This window comes from Somniosus microcephalus, chromosome 6, assembly GCF_052327205.1.
Source record: "Somniosus microcephalus isolate GS21.2 chromosome 6, FLI_Smic_1.0, whole genome shotgun sequence".
Taxonomy (NCBI): domain Eukaryota; kingdom Metazoa; phylum Chordata; class Chondrichthyes; order Squaliformes; family Somniosidae; genus Somniosus; species Somniosus microcephalus.
In genome coordinates, this window is record NC_140992.1 from 192,722,937 (window position 1) to 192,741,495 (window position 18,559).

The 18,559-nt window shown below is 42.9% G+C and overlaps 1 protein-coding gene across 5 annotated transcripts in view; it reads left to right on the top strand.

Annotated features, from left to right (window-relative positions):
• glg1a (golgi glycoprotein 1a) overlaps positions 1 to 18,559 on the top strand; it is a 150,941-nt gene that overhangs the window by 59,610 nt on the left and 72,772 nt on the right. For 4 of the 5 annotated variants that reach the window (XM_085991133.1, XM_085991130.1, XM_085991131.1 and 1 more), the window contains exons 2-4: positions 11,537 to 11,569; positions 12,616 to 12,702; positions 14,205 to 14,420. In XM_085991133.1, the coding sequence (XP_085847259.1) occupies positions 11,537 to 11,569; positions 12,616 to 12,702; positions 14,205 to 14,420 (336 nt within the window). Of the gene's footprint in view, positions 1 to 196; positions 275 to 11,536; positions 11,570 to 12,615; positions 12,703 to 14,204; positions 14,421 to 18,559 lie in introns of those variants that run through there. The other variant, XM_085991132.1, reaches the window with a different exon arrangement.

Sequence of the window (18,559 nt, forward strand, 5' to 3'; positions counted from 1 at the left end):
TAAAGCTTGGGAATGGATAAGAAACTGGGTGATGGTGGAAAATAATGGGTACATGTTAAATGAGTTGGATGCCCCAGGAATCTGTCAGGGCTGCAACTGTTTCTAATTGATATAAAGTATTGGATTCAGAAATTCAAATTATATTTGTCAAATTTTCTGCAGATGATCGAAAACTAGGAAGGGCAGCAGATTCCAAGGAGGCAGCTCAGCAATGACTGGATTGGACAAAATATGTGGTCAGAAAAATGACACATTTACTGCGGTTAAGCATAAGGTACCGTACGTAGGAAGGAAAAATGGCCGACACACCCCAACCATGAAGGGTGTTGAATTAGCGAATGTTGAAAGAGACCTAGGTGTCTTAAACTTGGTGCGTAATATGTCCAACCACTGCAGAACAACCAACAAAGCCAATTGAATGCTGAAAAGTATAGTAAAACAAAGTACAAATCAAAGGAAGTTCTGCTCAAACTGTACAATGCTCTGGTTATACTGCATCTTGAGTACTGTGTCCAGTTCTGGTCACAGACACAAGGTAAGCAAACATTGACGTACAGGAGGCAGTGTAGAGACGAGCCACATGGCTCATCCCTAGTGTTAAAGGTTTGAGTTGGGAGGAAAACTGGAGGTTTTTGAGCTTTTCAGTCTTAAAAGAACACATCTGAGAGGTGATCTTATTGATGTATGCAAAATAATAATCTGTATGGAAAAGGTAAAACTGGAAAATTAAATTTCATGAGTAGAACAAGGGGCTACAGGTTGAAAATAGTAAAAGGCAAATTTAGGATTGCCATTAGGAAGTTCTTCACGCAGAGTGATCAATACAGGCGCGATGGGCTGAATGGCCTCCTGTATGACCTGGGAGATTGGTCAAACGGAAATAAAGCGGTTCTTCTATGTACATGCCAACTTCAATGCAGCAGTAGGAGTTTACAATGGTAAAATAGAGATTTTAAGACCATTCCACAACTGCCCTTATTCCCACGGACTTCTGCACTGTTGACTTTAATACAATGTTGAATTGTGGAGTTTGTAAATGTACGTAATCAGTTCACTGGAGTATGTCGAAACACTTGAGTTTCTGAATTCCATCTTTGTAGTTTACAGCTGGCTGTTGGTGCTTACAGACCATTTTAAGCCATGTGTATTCGATGAAGCAAAACTGCGGCAGTTGGAAATGTTCGGCTCGATAATGAGGCAGTAAGCAGAGTAAGTGGACTATTCATAACACTGACCACACGAAGTTCATACATTGAGAGTTATTACAGGACCTAGTACATGAAGCACTTGGCCATCGTAGCAAGTTGCGACAAAATCGAAGGTTGCCAATCCTGTTGTGGGTGGGTGTTTGCTGTTCATTTGTTGAGATGTGTTTGGAAATTTGGCTTGTTGAGCTGGCAGCTTTGTTCCAGGTCTTATCCTTTAACGGATCACCTGAAGTGTGATCCAAGAGCCCAAACTTGGTGTACACAAGCTTGAAAGCAGTGCCCATATTGCTGGTTTGCTAAACTTAAATGTTGCTAAAGGAGCTACAGCGAATGGAGAAGGTTGTTCAGGCTGGTTTTGTTTGGACAAACAACTGGCTTCCAGTTGTCATCAAGCTCCCTCAAAGTGAATCTAAACAATGCAATGTTTATATTCAGGGCTGCTGCTTCTGGACTTTTTTTTTAAAGAAGGGTGAGGAGTGTACTATTAAAACAGACCTTCATATTCACTTTTCCATAGCTGAATTCAGATTTTAAAATGTTTTAACATCATCATCATTATACAGTACCTATTTTTTAGTTTTTATCCAGTTTTAATATAGAAGTAATGAGCACACCTAGTTAAAGTTCAATATCTGTGATGCAGTGGTTGTACATTCACATGCAGGTTTTTTTTTCCTCCTACTTAGTCCAGCCTGTTTTTCCCACCCTTCCTGTAGGTATTGACTCATTGCTGAGATGAGGTTCCATGGGCACACTTCAGCCCCCTGCCTAAATTGGCATTATTCATGTGTGAACCTTGGCAGTGAATGTTGCTAGGTTTCTGGACTGATCATCAGTTGAGCCAATCCTGTCCTGATGTGCACTCCCAGCAAGGATTGTTGGCTGCCAGTCAGACACAGTAACCCTGGCTGCTTTTTCTGTCCCTTGCTCCCTTACCTGGGACAGCAAAGCCCTGCTTGTAGTATCTGTGATCCTATCTGGTCTGTATGTCTCACCTCCTCACCAACAGAGACACTGAAGGACCCAGTTGGATTTTTTTTTTTTACAGGAAGCTGGGTTTTTAGCATGTGGAAAGCGCTCTCCCTTCCCCTCCATATGCCTTCAGTAGACATGTTCCCAGACCTCTTGTCATTGCTGCTCAGTTGGCTACTGGTTAGCATATGACTGTGTATTCTTGTGACACCATGCCTCCAGTTTGCACTCTAGGGTTCTACAAATTAGTGCGCCAGTCTCAAATGACTTGCTTGTAGGACTAAGTCATGCAGTACCAATCTAACTAATGGTTGTAGCTGTTCTCCCACCTTCCCAAAGAGGTTGGATCTCAAAGAATTCAGTACAAGCCCTGATTCAGAACTGCTTTGACCCTCAAGCAGATAGCTTGTGTTGCCATGTAGTGATATTACTCTGATTACCTTGGTCACTGTGCTGGAACTGCCGGAAGTAGTTTGTTTAGCAGTCCCTTGGCCTGTACAATGCAACCGATGCGGTAGCAAAAGAATAGCTACATAGCAGAAAGGAGTGTTTTTTTTCTCGGTGCGTAGGTTCATCACTTGAATCCTATGTAGCTGTTGTCTTCATAAGCTTCATAAACTTTTGATCAGAATTTGCACACCTCATGTCACTATGGTCAACAAGCTGCAAGGGTAGCTAGCAAAGTGTGGAGCCCAAGGGATGATTGCATGTGGGTTACCTTGGGTTCTGAAAATGGATCATGACCTGAAATGTTAACCCTACCTTCCTCTCTACAGATGCTTCCTGACCTATGTTTCCAGTGTTTTCTGTTTTTAAAAAAAAAAAAAAAAAAAAAATTATTAATGGGTTTACATATACCTTGCATTAATTCTTGGAGGGAATAATGTCTTTGTAGATGTGCTAATTACCTTGTGTCTTGTGAATAAGATGGTATCACACCTCAATCCAAAAATCTTGCGATTGTCTAAATTGGTTTGTAGTTTTATATCTCTGGATCTTGAGACCAAGCGTGTAGCACTGACTCCATTCATGTTTCATTCTGACAGTGGGTTTAAGGCTAGTTTGAGTCAATTGAATAAGTGACTTTGTTTGAACTGTTGTATTACTATACATTGTTTTCATATTCAAGTTGTGCAATCTTTGGATCATCAAAGTGCCCTATTGTAAATCAAAAGATGTAGAGAATGAATGTACTATCAGCCCACTGCATGGTTATGTAATAAACTTGTAATTGACTGCCTTACTGTATGCTGTCATCTCTCAGCACTGCTTTAAACAGCCCTGTACTAGTGCAGTAAGTCACAATGGAAATAGTGTGTAATTTCTGACACACTCATCAAAATGACCAAGCGCAACAGTCGTTTAGTATCCATAAATTGGCAGTTACTGTTGCATAGCTTACTGTCATTGGCAGGATTTGAACATTATAATATTTACTTTGTCATTCAAGGAAGTAGTTTGTCCTCTTTTGTAATTATGCAGTTATTTATTGTAAAGATTGTATTTTAAAGTTTTTAGATTGTTTGAGACTTTTACAAATTTTTTGTGCAACAGGGCCATAGATTTCATTCAGTCCAAGATTTCAGTTTGGTTTCTGCCCCTTGCAGTCACTATTAAAACCACAGTGGCATATGTATAATGTTCCAAAAAAAAATTCAGGCTTTAAAACTAAACTCAATCAGTGGAGAAGTGAAATACTTTGTAACGAGAGCAGGGTATTATACAAGGAGGTTTGACTGCACCTCATATCACAAAATGCTTATTAACTGTTTGTGAATCTAAGAATCCAATTAATAGTTGATAAAAGCAAAATACTGAAAATGCTGGAAATCTGAAATAAAATGGAAAATGCTGGAAACACTCAGCAGGCTAGGCAGCATCTGTGGAGAGAGACGGTGAGTTGTTGTTTCAGGTCGATGACCTTTCATCCGAACTGAGGTTATGATGGAAGGGTTCTGACAAAAGGTCATCGACCTGAAAAGTTAACTCACTGTCTCTCTCCACAGATGCTGCCTAACCTGAGTGTTTCCAACATTTTCTATTTTAATTTTAGTAGTTGATGCAGAATTGATTCATTAATTTGGATCTGTTCAATCTGTTTGGTGCTTTCCCCATCCGAGCTTTCCAGAGAGTGGCCTTGGGATGGGGAAGAATCAGACACCCATATAATTTAGAAAGAGTGTGTCATGTCTGCCAATCGGAATGTCTAGATCACAATGGGAGCTCAGTTTGATGATGTGACTAAGCTGCAAGATAGGTCTTGGGATCTGTGAGGATTTCCAGTGGGTGCCTGAAGGCGGATTAGGTAATTTGATTCTGGTTATGGTATTGGCCTGTTTTGCAATGGAAATCCATTTTAGCATGGTGTCCTTTACAGGGGACCTGGGACCTGTGAACAGGGCAAGCAACTGTCTCTCCTTAACCAATCAGATTGAAGAATTTTTAATGAGCAGCGCAGAGAGATAGAGTTTTCATGCCAGAGGTTGTTCGGCAGTAATTAAGCTTTATTATAGCATTAAAAGTTTACTTCCTCTAGAATGGACAAACCGGAACTTGTTCTGGTGAATTTAGTGGGTATCTAATGGGTAAATACCGTAACTTCACATGTTTCATGTGTTTGAATGCTGGGTGTCGGCGAGTAGTGCAGCTTCTGGAGGAGCAAGGCAGCTTGGACTGCAACTTCTTGATTTCAACTGCGCATGTGTGGTTGCTGTTCAAATTACTCAATGGTGAGTGCTGATAGTCTGTTATTTTTACCACATGTTGACCTTTGTCTTTCCAACTCAATTCAGAAATCCTTAACTAGGCATGTTTAGTTAGAGGACTGATAAAGCGGGATATGGAAAAGTGGCACAAGTCTTGCTAACGCCATGTGGCAACACAGTCCAGATCGGCAGATGAGTCCACAATGAGCCTGGAATACGTAAAGATAAAGGAGTATCTGGTGACCACATTCCTGCTACATCACAGCCCAGCAGAACAAATCTGTGTTGATCAGTAAAAATTACATAGAAGCATAAAGAATTTACAGTCCAGAAAGTCATTTGTTCTAACTGGTCTATGCTGGTGTTTACACTTCACACAAGCCTCCTCCCTCCTCTCGAACAAGACTCCCCTTAAATGTGTTAATGCTCTCTCCTAACATTCCATGCGAGAGTGAGTTCCACATTCTCATCACTCTGTGTAAAGAATTTCCTAAATTCTTTATTTGATCTGTTAGTTACCTTATACTTATGTCCTAGTTCTGGACTCGCCTATAAGTAGAAACAGTTTCTCTACATCCTTGGCTAACATTAGCCCTCCTCATACTTGTGAAGCATCATGCACTCTGGCTTCCTGTGTTAAAGTTTCAAGTTCAGCTGATGGTTCAGCTCATCAGCGACATCTTCTACCTCAAAACCAGAACTGATATTTTGGGAATTTCCATCTTGAAAATTGTTAATTATTAAAGGAATATGAAGAACTGGGTAGCACTGGAGTGCATGCGGATCACTGGAGATTAAGAAGCTGGCATTTTAGTCTGGGATGAATTCAGCTGCTTCAGACAGTAGCTGAGCTGTAGAGACCTGTAAATGTGTGTAGATGTAGGTGAGGATTGGGGCTGGCTTGGCTGTGATGCCAGCTGAGGTTGAATAGCTTGTCAACATACACAATACCCATTTTGATAAGGTACTGTTGCGCAACGGATGCCTGTGGAACCAGATCCCAAGAAGTAGTTGACATCTTCACTTAGAGGGGAAGGGGAATAAATGGCTGGAAAAGGAGGAAGACAAGTCTTTGGGATTGATATGCTTGTCTCAAGATGAAAGATGACCATTCAAGTGTCCTCTTTTTGGAAAGATCTGTGGGGTGGGTTTTGTTTTAAAGCTTTTGTGTATTGTGCATGCGAGTTCATGTATTTGATGTAAACTTCAATGCGCTGTTTTTATTTTGATGAATTGTATGACCTATGCTGCTCAAGGCCACGCTGTTCTTCAAATTCAATGAGTCTGTTGCATTATCAGTTGAATTTCCTGTAGGCTGCATTTCTAGTAAGTTGTTAAAGATTGACCAGTACTGTGTTCGTACTTCAGTGGCTGCATGTCTGCGTGAGTCCCATATGCTATTGATTGTACTGAGCATATGATATCAATCCAGATGAATCGGCAACTTGTTCTGTTCATTGTTTGGGTTTAAAATGCTCATTAGCATATGTCTGATCAATTTTGTGCTAGATTGGTGAATTGTTTCTATATATACCTCGTGTTAAAAATGGTGAGTGGTCTTGGCATTCCAAAAGTACTGTGTCTTTAGGTTTCGCTGTAATCATAACATTGTGATGCTGTGTATAGCGGGGCTGCAACTAACGCTATGTGACAGTCAATCAACTGATAAGCTGCTTATCTGTACACTCAATGTAATACCTTGCATTTATTACTGCGTGGTACTGCACTAATATATTTTCTGGCGCATGGTGGACATCTTTGTAAAGCTAAATAAAGAATACATAATTTGAACTATCCAAGGCCAGATATCCATTCCTAGCAGAAAAAAATCTATGCAGCCCACATTACTGATGGTAAAACAGCAAGTAGTTTTGACACCGTTCTGCCTTAAATGCTACCTGACTACTTCACTGTATCCATCACTGCTGCTTCAGCAGGAGCTCAACCTGACTGCCTCCAGGAACGATAACCACCCAACCCTTGTGAATGGGAGTGTGGAAAACTCTGGTGGTCCGACAATGGGCAGATCAGAGCTGCAGGGACATCGATGCGCCAGTTGTGTGGAAAGGTAGTTAACAGCTGACCGGAGAAATCAACGAGGTGAACATAGCTGTTGAGCGAATAGTCTGGCATAACACTAATTCTTTTGGAGTAATGGACTGTAGGTTGACAGCATGATTTGGAAAACTGAAAAATCCCTCCTATAGCAAAACAGCTGTATGTTGAGTGGAACCCACTGCAGCACCCTCCTCCCATCCCCCCCCCCCCCCCCCCCCCGAGTGCAACGGAGCATAGTTTTGGCAATTTTGCCACCACATTCTCCTTCCCTCACTAATTTGAAAAGTAATTAGACCAAAGCTGCTTGGAATCCTTCCAGCCCCATCAATTGAGTTAAATTGACACCCCTCCCAACCCTATCCAGCATCATACAGATGAAGTAGACCAACCAGCTCCTTCACAGCCCTGGAAAAATACAAAACTGTTACCCCTACTTTTGTACAGTCCTCATGACCTTCAGATGCATATCTGTCCTCTTGGCTAGGAATTAAAGTATGATTGAATGATGAGGATGATTCTGGGATGTTAATCCCAGCCCATTTAAGTGGATTACTCCTGTTCTGGAGGAACTTGCTTGATGGGCCAAATGGCCCCCCCTTGTTCTATACTTTTGGTCCAAATTGTTCCCTTTTGACAGGTGAAAGATAGGTAGGCAGACTGTTTAGTAAGAATCAAATTAAAAAAAAAAAAAAATAGTTTGTGGGATGTGGGCATCACTGGCAAGGCCGGCATTTATTGCCCATCCCTAATTGCCCTTGAGACCGCTGCAGTCTGTGTGGTGAAGGTACTCCCACAGTGCTGTTAGGGAGGGAGTGCTAGGCAGCACGGTGGCATAGTGGTTAGCACTGTTGCCTCACAGCGCCAGAGACCCGGGTTCGAATCCGGCCTCGGGTGACTGTGTGGAGTTTGCACATTCTCCCCGTGTTTGCGTGGGTTTTCTCCGGGTGCTCCGGTTTCCTCCCACAGTCCAAAGATGTGCGGGTTAGGTTGATTGGCTATGATAAATTGACCCTTAGTGTTAGGGGGATTAAATACGTGGGGTTACAGGGATAGGGTGGGACATGTGTTGGTGTAGGGGTTACGGGGATCGGGTGGGATATATGTCGGTGCAGGCTCGATGGGCCGAAATGGCCTCTATTTGCACTGTGGGGTTTCTGTGATTCTGCGATTTTTGACCCAGTGACGATGAAGGATCGGCTATATACTTCTAAGTCAGGATGGTGTGTGGCTTGGAGGGGAACTTGGAGGTGATGGTGTTCCGATGCGCCTGCTGCCCTTATCCTTCTAGATGGAAGAGGTCGTGGGTTTGGGAGGTGCTGCCGAAGAAGCCTTGGTGAGTTGCTGCAGTGCATCTTGTAGATGGTACACACTGCAGCCACAGTACGCCGGTGGTAGAGGGAGTGAATGTTTAAGGTGGTGGATTGGGAGCCAATCAAGTGGGCTGCTTTGTCCTGGATGGTGTCGAGCTTCTTGAGTGTTGTTAGAGCTGCACTCATCCAGGCAAGTGGAGAGTATTCCATCACGCTCCTTACTTGTGCCTTGTAGATGGCGGAAAGGCTGTGGGGAGGCATGCAGTACTTATATAGTAAAAGCATTCCTCTGATTTTCTGGTTTTCAGTTGCTAGTATTAAACACTTCAGTTATCAGTAAATATCGTTGCCCTTTGTGGAATTCCATTTCATTATTGGGATAACATTTGATGTAAACTGCTTTTATTTGAAATGTTTGAATATCAACATTGTTAAAACAAATTGACGTATGACCAGCATCACAGCTTTAACTGTAAGACTACAACAGCTGGTGACAAATCCTTAGCTTAAAGCAGTTTGACTTGTTTATCAGTGGAAGCAGATGCACTATTAAAGTTGTGCTGATGACTCTACCCTACTCACTCGAGACGTGTTTCTCTTCTTACCGAGCAATTCCAGTTCAGCCTGCATGTGTCTGGACAACCACTGAGCATAGTTTATCAAAACTGAGCATCTGGGACACAGCCAGTGCCAAATATCCCAGATCTGATCCAAAAGGTATACATCAGAGAAGATGGTGATCCAGTTATTTTGACCATTATTGCTGTAATGCAGTAAAAGTTGTTCCCTAAAGCCTGTTGGTGTTGCTGTTGCTCTTTGCTTAATATGTTTAACAAGGGTAACTCCATAAGACTGTTGCAGTTTGCATCTGCAAGGAGCTGTGGCTGGCTGGAGCAGTCGCAGCAGGAATTTATTTCCACATCTTTACAAACCTACTGCTAGATGTCTGAATTGTGACGACAGATGGGATGAAGTTCCATCAAACCGGGCTCTCTCTGCTGATTTGTTCTTTTATTAAACCTGCAGGCCAGGAGCTCCTGCATACAGTTGACATTTAGCATACCCTTTAAAGGCTGAAAGACACCCACTAAAAATTAATGGCCTGTATTTTCAAATCCCTACGTGTGTTCGAGCTGTGTACACAACTGTAGGGACCTCGCAAGTGCCGGTTTCAGGCATGTGAAGCGCATGCGCTGAAAACCGGCACTTCCAATCTGTCAAGAATTCTTCTGACGGATCATCCGCCTGCCCGGGCGAAGGGCCTCCACGGGCGGAGTTCCACTTTCTGCACAACCTCCGCCCGCTGAAAACACTTAAAAAATCTTATGCCTGGTAAAAGCAGGCGTAAGGCCTGCTTTTACCAGCATAAGAGTAAAAAAGTGAATTTTTTTTCACTCATTTATAATTTTAAAAAACTTCTTAAAAAGGTAAGTATTTTAGCCCTGTAAAAAACTAACTTTTTCAAAATTAAATTTGTTTAAAATATTTAATGTAATTTTAACTAATTTTAAAAATGTGATTAAAAAATGTATTTAATGTTTGTTTTTTGAGTGATCTCCATTCATACTTTTGACAGGTCTAAGCTGAGACCTGTCGAGTATGAAGGGGGATTCCCTTCTTTGGTTCCCCATGGCCCACGTGATCCCAGGGACGCTTGCGAACCGCATGCGCCCCTGGGATAACTGGGCCCTGCGCATTTCGTAGAGCAGAGTCCCAGGAGTGGAAATGTCTGTACCTCCGGAGCCCTCTGGTAAGGGCGTTGTTTTTTTCCAGATCGGAGGCCTCCGCACGCAGGAAGCCTCCGATCGGAAATTACGGGCCAATGCTTTCTAGGTCCATTTTTGTGTTGTGTATTTAACACCGCAGCACCCTATTAATCAGCGTCCTTTTTAAAAGGGCTACAGCCTAAAAAGCATCCTCCTTTCATATAAACTGAGATTTCCAGTATTCCAGATGTCGAGTTTCCCAATTAGTGATCTCATTCCTGTTGCCAGCTCTCTGCTCTCATGGAGGGATGGGCAAGACTTGCGATTAATGGTGATATAATGTGTAAAAATTGCACTAGTTTTGAGAAGTGTTACTTTTTCTCGTTTCTGCTTGAACTATTTGCATATCGCTGAATGTAAAATCTGGCATGAACCAGTGCAATTGGGCAGTGTTTTAGAATATAATTTTGCTTTAAAACATTGCTTTGTGACGGAGACCACATAGGGACAGTAACACAATTCACTATGTATAGCCAATATTGTTATCGCTCCACGTTATGTACGGAACTTGGTTGGGTTATCGGGGCAGGGTCCCTTTTAAGAGTCGTCGATTGTGTGATTACGTCATAGCCCTGCGACGAGGTCGAGTCCATCAGTCCACGCGGAGAGTTAATAAAGTTAACGCGTTTTTCTTTGCTGCTGTGAAAGTCTCGCAGTCTCTTTATTTCCAGCGACTTCTACAGCTTGATATATTTGAGTGGTAACCTAGTGCAGTTTTATTAATGCAGCTGAAAATGGGTTTACCATTTATAAAAAATAAAAAATAAGGATTTTCCACCACCTGAGTAACCCAATTTTGAATAACTGAAAATGACTTAAACTATACAGAATCATTTGCTAGTTTCATTGGTGTACAGTAGTCAGCTTCTTAAATTTAAAAAAAAAAAAAACTTTTAAAAGTACTTATTGGTGTCCTTGCGCCAGAAAAGTTTTAATTTTAAAAGCCATCTCGAAGGCCTGCATACTGACACAATTAGCGGAAATGCGCCATGGCGATTAATTCACTGGGGGCGTGGCCAGTTTTGTGGTCGGGGCCGGCTTCGAGCGCAATATTTTTTTAAACTACCGCAAACTATCGTGGATATTCCATTTGTGCTGGACGTAACTTACACTTGAAATTCCTCTCTTTTGTGCTGGCTTGACCAATTACGCTTGAACCCAACTCCTGGCCAAGTTCTTTATTCTCAATCTTCAAAAATAATCTCATTAGTAATGCACTTTGTGGTAAGTGTTCCAATTTGTAGCTTTGGGTTTTGTAACTTGCATGGTTCTGTAGACAACTGCATAACTGTGAAAGCTGTTCTAACTTGTAAACTTATGCAGCAAAGAGGGAATGAAGAGTTAACATCTGATTTGGAGAGCAGCTTCTCCGAGAATCTGATTACTGACGCAGCAACTTTGCCAAACACCCAAGTAGACTGTGGAACTCTTAATGTAAGGTGTGCATGTTTAATAACTTCTAATTGGCTGATGTATTTAGCAATAGTTGGTAATGTTTCGTTTTCTTCCTTTTACAGGTAGATGATGAAATTTCCTCTGACTGCAATCATGTGAGTAAACAAAGTCTTTAGTATATTCTGTGCTGCAGACCCTCACTGATATCCATGTCTAAACTTAGGCAAGGTTCTGTTGATTTAAGATTGCTACGTTTTTGTCTTTGTCATCAACTGTTTAATCCTTCCTATTACATTGGAGGGTGATGTCAGGAGCCACGCTGGCACACATAAACTTAACTCCTAGCCAGAGGAATAAAATTAATGCCCATCCAATTGCTCAGTTGGTAAAGGCAGCATACAACGGAGTCATGCAGACCAGCAGATCCCAGGTTTATTTCCCATATAAGATGATCCCAGCCAGTGGGGCGGTGCAATGTACCTTGGTACCCTGGGCTGGCAAGGGAAAAGCAGTTGGCATTCCCACACCATTATCCAGGGACATCTGTTATAGGGGATGCTTGCATGGATAGGATTGGGCTCAGTTGTGATGCCCCACTGTAGGATAGCCAACCACCACTCACCGTATAGGCTCATAGCTGAAGAACAACCTTGTGTATGAGATAGAGGGCAACCAGGTGAGGCACTCGAAGTTGATTATGGGTCTGTGGAATTATACAACCGTACGTATCTGGGTGAGGTACTGATTGTACAGTTTAGTGAACTGGAAAGTTCTTTACTCGAAGTCGCCCCCCCCCCCCCCCCCCCCCCAGATGAAGCTGATGCCAATCCAGACATTCCCATACCTGCTCTGACCGAGACTCGAGAGTTTCAGACCATTCTGGCCCTGGAGCCACTGAGCTGCCCTGTAATGGGTGCTGGGATCTGAAATGGAGGTGGCTGAGTGATGTAGCTACTTGGTTGTTGGAATCTGCAGTGAGTGTTGACGTGTCCTTGTGTAAATTATTTGCTTCCTGGTTGAGATAATCTTCCTGCTGATGTTTTCTGTTGATGTTGGATATCTGGTATTGCGCTGGATTTGTTTTAATAATTATACAGGTGCCAGAAGATGATGTAGGATGTATATTTTGTTACCTAATACCAGTACTTCTGATGAAGTGATTTATCACAGATCCTCATTTATTTCAATCTCTCTCTTTCAGCTATTGTGGAACTACAAATTTAACCTGACTACAGACCCTAAATTCGAAGCTGCAGCAGGCGAAGTTTGCAAAACTACCCTAGGTGAAGTAAGTAAAGTGTCAATCTAGAGTGGCCAATCTCCTCTGCACCACAGAGCATGATTGATGGAACAAAAACCGATTTTGGTAAATTGAGTGGGGCAACATTTTCATACTGTGAATAAAACACTTTTTTAAAACCTGGCTTTTAACATTAACCCTTAGTCTGCTGCTCATGGGTTTCACAAGAATTTTCAGGATTTCGCTAGGCTAAAGTTTAAAGCAGCTGTCTTAAATTTGGGTCTGCAGCATCCCTGTTAATGGGCTTAATTCAGTTTTATAGATAATCAAAATCCCTGAAGCTAGTTCGTTCTGACCTTAGGAAGCAGGCTCTGTTGGAGTTTCACTCCAGATTTTTCTGTAAATTGTTTCAGCTGGACAGGAAGCCGAAGGCTTGACTTCTAACCTCCCTCTGAGTCTAGGTATTGGCCAGTTGTGTACCATCTACAAGATGCACTGCAGCAACTTGCCAAGACTTCTTCGGCAGCACCTCCCAAACCCGTGACCTCTTCCACCTAGAAGGATAAGGGCAGCAGGTGCATGGGAACACCATCACCTCGAAGTTCCCCTCCAAGTCGCACACCATCCTGACTTGGAAATATATCGCCATTCCTTCATCGTCGCTGGGTCAAAATCCTGGAACTCCCTCCCTAACAGCACTGTGGGAGTACCTTCACCACACGGACTGCAGCGGTTCAAGAAGGCGGCTCACCACCACCTTCTCGAGGGCAATTCGGGATGGGCAATAAATGCTGGCCTTGCCTGCAACGCCCACATCCCAGGAACAAATATAAAATAAAAGCTACCACCAATCAAACCTGATCATGCCCCCCCCCCCCCCAACCACCCTGATTGTAGGCACAGAGCAGCTACCCCCTAGCTTGCCTCAAGTTGTTCCAATATACTAGAATATTTTAATGAACCCTATTGTGAAACTGATATGGTATGCGCAAAACTACATCCTTGTCAGGCGCTTCGTCTGGATCTAATCATTGATCCCTGAAGCAGGGTGTATTTTGTGGATTTAATTCCTTGAGCTGAATTTAACCAATAGCATTTTCATACGTATTACTCTGAAATCCTTTATAAACCAACTAGTCAACAATCTCGAAAGTGACAGCAGCACTGTCAGAGTCTAGGGTCCTGAATGGGAGAGGGAATCGGCTTGCCAAGTCACCCTGTGTCTGGCACCACTTTGAGACTGACGGAACAATTTTGGCAATCCTGGTAACAGTGAGTTGTCTGGAGGAAGGAAACCCTTGTGTCTCCATCTTGCTTTAGGGACTGCACATATCGCAGGCATTTTGAGAAGTATGGCTGCATATTTAGGGATCATCAATAGGCTTTCAATATTGATACAATTGCACTAGACTAGACTGATCTGGGGAAATCTGCAGTTGCACCGTGGAACCTTTACAGTGATATCAAGAAACCGAAATACAAGAGATTTGCTTGATAATGCAACAATATAGTTGTGTTCTCCTCATAATCCCTCCTTTTCTCTTATGCAGGTGAAGGAGTGTGCCGATCAGGAGCCAGGGAAAGGCTACATCATTTCCTGCTTGATTGAGCATCGTACAAACATTACTGAATACCAGTGCCGTCAGTTCATAACCAAAATGACAGCCATCATTTTCAGTGATTACCAACTCATCTGTGGCTTCGTGGACAGTTGCAAGAGCGACATCAACCAGCTCAAATGCGGCAGCATTCGGCCTGGTGAAAAGGTACTGCCCTACCTCGTGGCTAGGAGTGTTTGTCAAGAAGTAGGCTGCAATTGTGGATTGTGGTGCTGACTCTTTGCAGATTGGGGTTGTGTAAGCTTCATGAAACTATGGATTGTAAACAGTTAAAACAAGAATATGCTCAGGTTAAACCATGAACTGTTGGACCAATTTATTCAGAATGAGCTTATTCCTGATCTCAAGTATGTTTGTTTGTGTGTGTGTTTGAGGCTATTTTGAGCTGGAGTATGAAATGTTCTTTCATTGGTATCCAGGCACTAAAAGGTTGAGCGTAGTTTGATCTTTAGCTCAGTCTCTTCTGTTGTCTCTGGGCCTGCAGCTGTTTAATATAAGGCATCATCAGCCTGTCATTATGAGCCATGGTGCAGGGAATATGAATGACAGTAAAATATGCATCTGATGCTACCCTTCAGATTGGATTGCCAGTTCTTCCTTTGAATCTACGCCAATCTTTTTTCCCATCTCGAGTGAGTTATTGAGAGGACAGGAGGACATTTACCTTGGATCAATAAACACACAGCAACCTATACCCCTGTCTTAGCTGGGACATGACATTGGGCAGATAAGTCAGTCAGTCAGTAACGCTGTTGGAATATGCAGGAATATTGATTAGATTTAGGTTTCGTTTGATGCCAGTGTTAGCCATTCAAGTGTAATTCTCTCTCCGACTTTGTATTTGACTTAAAGGGGTGGTGTCTTAATGAAGCAATTTGACACATCCCCTTTGGGAGGGAGAGAAGCTATTTGCTTCAGTATAAGCACTTGATGTATTTTGATTTAAGGTGATAAAGCTCAGACTTCTGACTTTTTTTAAATACATAGATGCATATAAGGGGAAGCTAGATAAGCACATGGGAGAAAGGACTAGAAAGATATGCTGATCGGGTTAGATGAAGAGGGGTGGGAGGAGGCTCGTGGAGCATAAACACCAGCACAGACCAGTTGGGCCAAATGGACTGTTTCTGTGCTGTAAATCCTGTGATATTAGTGTGCCTTTGGCAGACATTTTTCAGTTTATTTCTAAGCACTTGTCCTGGAAAATGATGCTCCTTTAATGGTCGTGACTTGTTTGGCCATAGAGCATTTCCTTCATTGGAGTATTTTTGAGGGTGGCATGGTTACCATATTTTCTCACTCCAGATCCCCAGCTGTCTGCCTGAGTGCTGTAGTTGAGCAGGTGGTGGACCTGCTTCCAGGACTCTGCTAGTGCTGCTGTGCAATTGGCTGGTCGGAGGCATGCAAGAATATCCGAGAGGTGACTCCTGTAGTTAAATGTCTGACCTCGGCTAGGTTCTTCCTCACAATGAAGTACTTGTGATTGGGGAATCCTTATGCTCTGTGGGGCATACTGCCCCTTCTGCTTAGGTCTCCTAAATCGTTTGCATTTACAAATCTGTAAATAGAACCTGGCACCCATCTGCCTGATAATTGATTTTAAAAAGGAGGCTCTCCAGTGACACATGAAGTTGTTGGGTATAGTCGAGTACAGATGTTGCTGTATTTTACAAAATGGACACTTGGGTAGGAAGGTGCAAAGTAAAGCTCTTATTTTTCAGATTGATTTTTTTAAAATGTAGGAGAGTGGTGGTGACCAACGGGGGTTTGGTGGTGGTGGCTGGGGGGGGGGGCAAAAGGAAAAAAACATTAAATCTAATTTAAAACTTCATCCTTTGCTGACATTCCTGCTATTCAAAATATATTGGACTGATACAACAAGCCATGTGATTTGCTACCTGTTCAAAGTAGTGAATGTCTCCTGGCCAATAAGTGCAATGCATCCACTTGGTGGTTTATTTTTGCTGTGTAAATAATAAAAATCAACTGCATACATATTCTACCAGCATCTTCGAAAGATCCTGGAATCTGTTCTGGGTGTTGAATACTCCTTGGAACTTTGCGCCACAATGCAATTCCTTCTCGCCATTACACAGGCCAGTATTGCCAACAGTAGCCCATGGAGCCATGTGGCCTGTGCTCAGAGTTGCTGGGGACCCATTTCTCCTCTCTAATTGTGTCTTTATCGCTTATTTTTTAATTTGCTTTTCAATGTCTTCTCTTTGCACCTTCCTACCCAAGTGTCCTGATTATACCCAGTTAAAAAAGCAGTTAGGATTGTTTTCAGCTTTCCATTGGGAAATGCCAGCTGCGTTATGAAACTCTGCATTAATTGGTGAGGTACCCTTTGAAACCACAGCTACTCGGCAATTGGCACAAACCTAATTATAGCCCATTAGAGCGGCTGATGATCTGCAAATGGTTTTAATTGCTTGCTCTAATGTCTAATTTAATTCCTACTGTACAACCTCAAGGCTGGAGTGCGAGGCTATCCCATTAATACTTTAACTTGTAATCAGCAGTTTGGTACTGAGCAAATAGTACCTTGTCAGCATGGGAGAGATTAAATACGACTTCAGTGGTGCCAATTTGTCTGAAAGCAGATGGATTAGAGGCCTTTGAGTTTATAATGCCAGCTCCTCATTCGCATTCCCCAGAATAAAACTCCCATGACCTGGGTGAAGAGTTGATCAACTCCAGGTCTCTGCCTGTGGTTGTTTGAGCTGATTCTTGAAGTCCTGCATCGTTGGGATTTTTACCCAAAATTCTATGCTGTATGCCGTTGCTCATTTGGTATCTTCAGGATTGTATGTACTCTGGTCTATGAATTAAGGATAGAGTAAGACACCTTGAGAGTAAGGTTCTAACTTCATTTTGTTTACTTATGACATGACTGTTTTTCCAGGATTTAGATGTCCACTGTCAGTGAAATAAGAACATAAGCAGGAGTAGGCCATACGACCCTCGAACCTGCTCCACCATTCAATAAGATCATGGCTGATCATCAACCTCAACTCCACTTTCCCGCACTATCTCTATATCCCTTGATTCCCCTAGAGTCAAAAATCTATCTCTCGGCCTTGCATATGCTCAAAGACTCGGCATACACAGCCCTCTGGGGCAGAGAATTCCAAAGATTCACAACCCTCTGAGTGAAGAAATTCTTCCTAATCTCAGTCTTAAATGGCCTACCTCTTATCCTAAGACTATGCCCCCTAGTTCTAGACACTCCAGCCAGGGCAAACAACCTCTCAGCGTTTAACCTTTCAATCCCCTTCAGAATCTTGTATTTTTCAATGAGATCACCTCTCGTTCTTCTAAACTTGAGAGTATAGGCCCATTCTACACAATCTCTCATCATAGGACAGCCCCCTCATTCCAGGAATTAATCTAGTGAACCTTTGTTGCACCACCTCCAAGGCAAGTATATCCTTCCTTAGATAAGGAGACCAAAACTGCAGGACATTCTGGAGGGGGAGGGTGAACAGCCAGAGGTCGTGGTCCACATTGGTACCAACGACATAGGTAAAAAGAGGGACGAGGTCCTGCAGCAAGAATTTAGGGAGCTAGGTGAAGGATTAAAGAGCAGGACCTCAAAGGTTGTAATCTCTGGATTACTCCCGGTGCCACGTGCTAGTGGGTATAGGAATAGGAAGATAGAACAGATGAATGCGTGGCTAAAGGGATGGTGCAGGGGGGAGGGCTTTAGTTTCCTGGATCACTGGGTCTGCTTCTGGGAAAGGTGGGACTTGTACAAGTCGGACGGTTTACACCTGAACCAGAGGGGAACCAATATCCTTGCGGGGAGGTTTGCTAGCACTGGGGGGGGTTTAAACTAACTTGGCAGGGGGATGGGGTACAGAGTGGAGCTATAGTAGGGGGTGATTTACAGCCAAATACAGAGGGAAAAAACAAGTCAGCTGGGAAGGCAGAGCAAATATGTGAAGGCAAAAGGGAATATGGCAGGGCTGGAAGGCATTTATTTTAATGCAAGGAGTCTTGCCAATAAGGTGGATGAACTGAAGTTGTTGTTGAGCACATGGGAGTACGATATTGTTGCTATCACGGAGACATGGTTGAGGGAGGGTCCGGACTGGCAGCTCAATATTCCGGGGTATAGAATCTTCAGGCGAGACAGAGGGGGGTGTAAAAGGGGAGGGGGTGTTGCAATATTAATTAAGGAGTCAATTACTGCTGTAAGGAGGGATGATATATTAGCGGGTTCCTCTAATGAGGCCATATGGGTAGAACTTAAAAACAAAAAGGGGGCAAGCACTTTTCTGGGA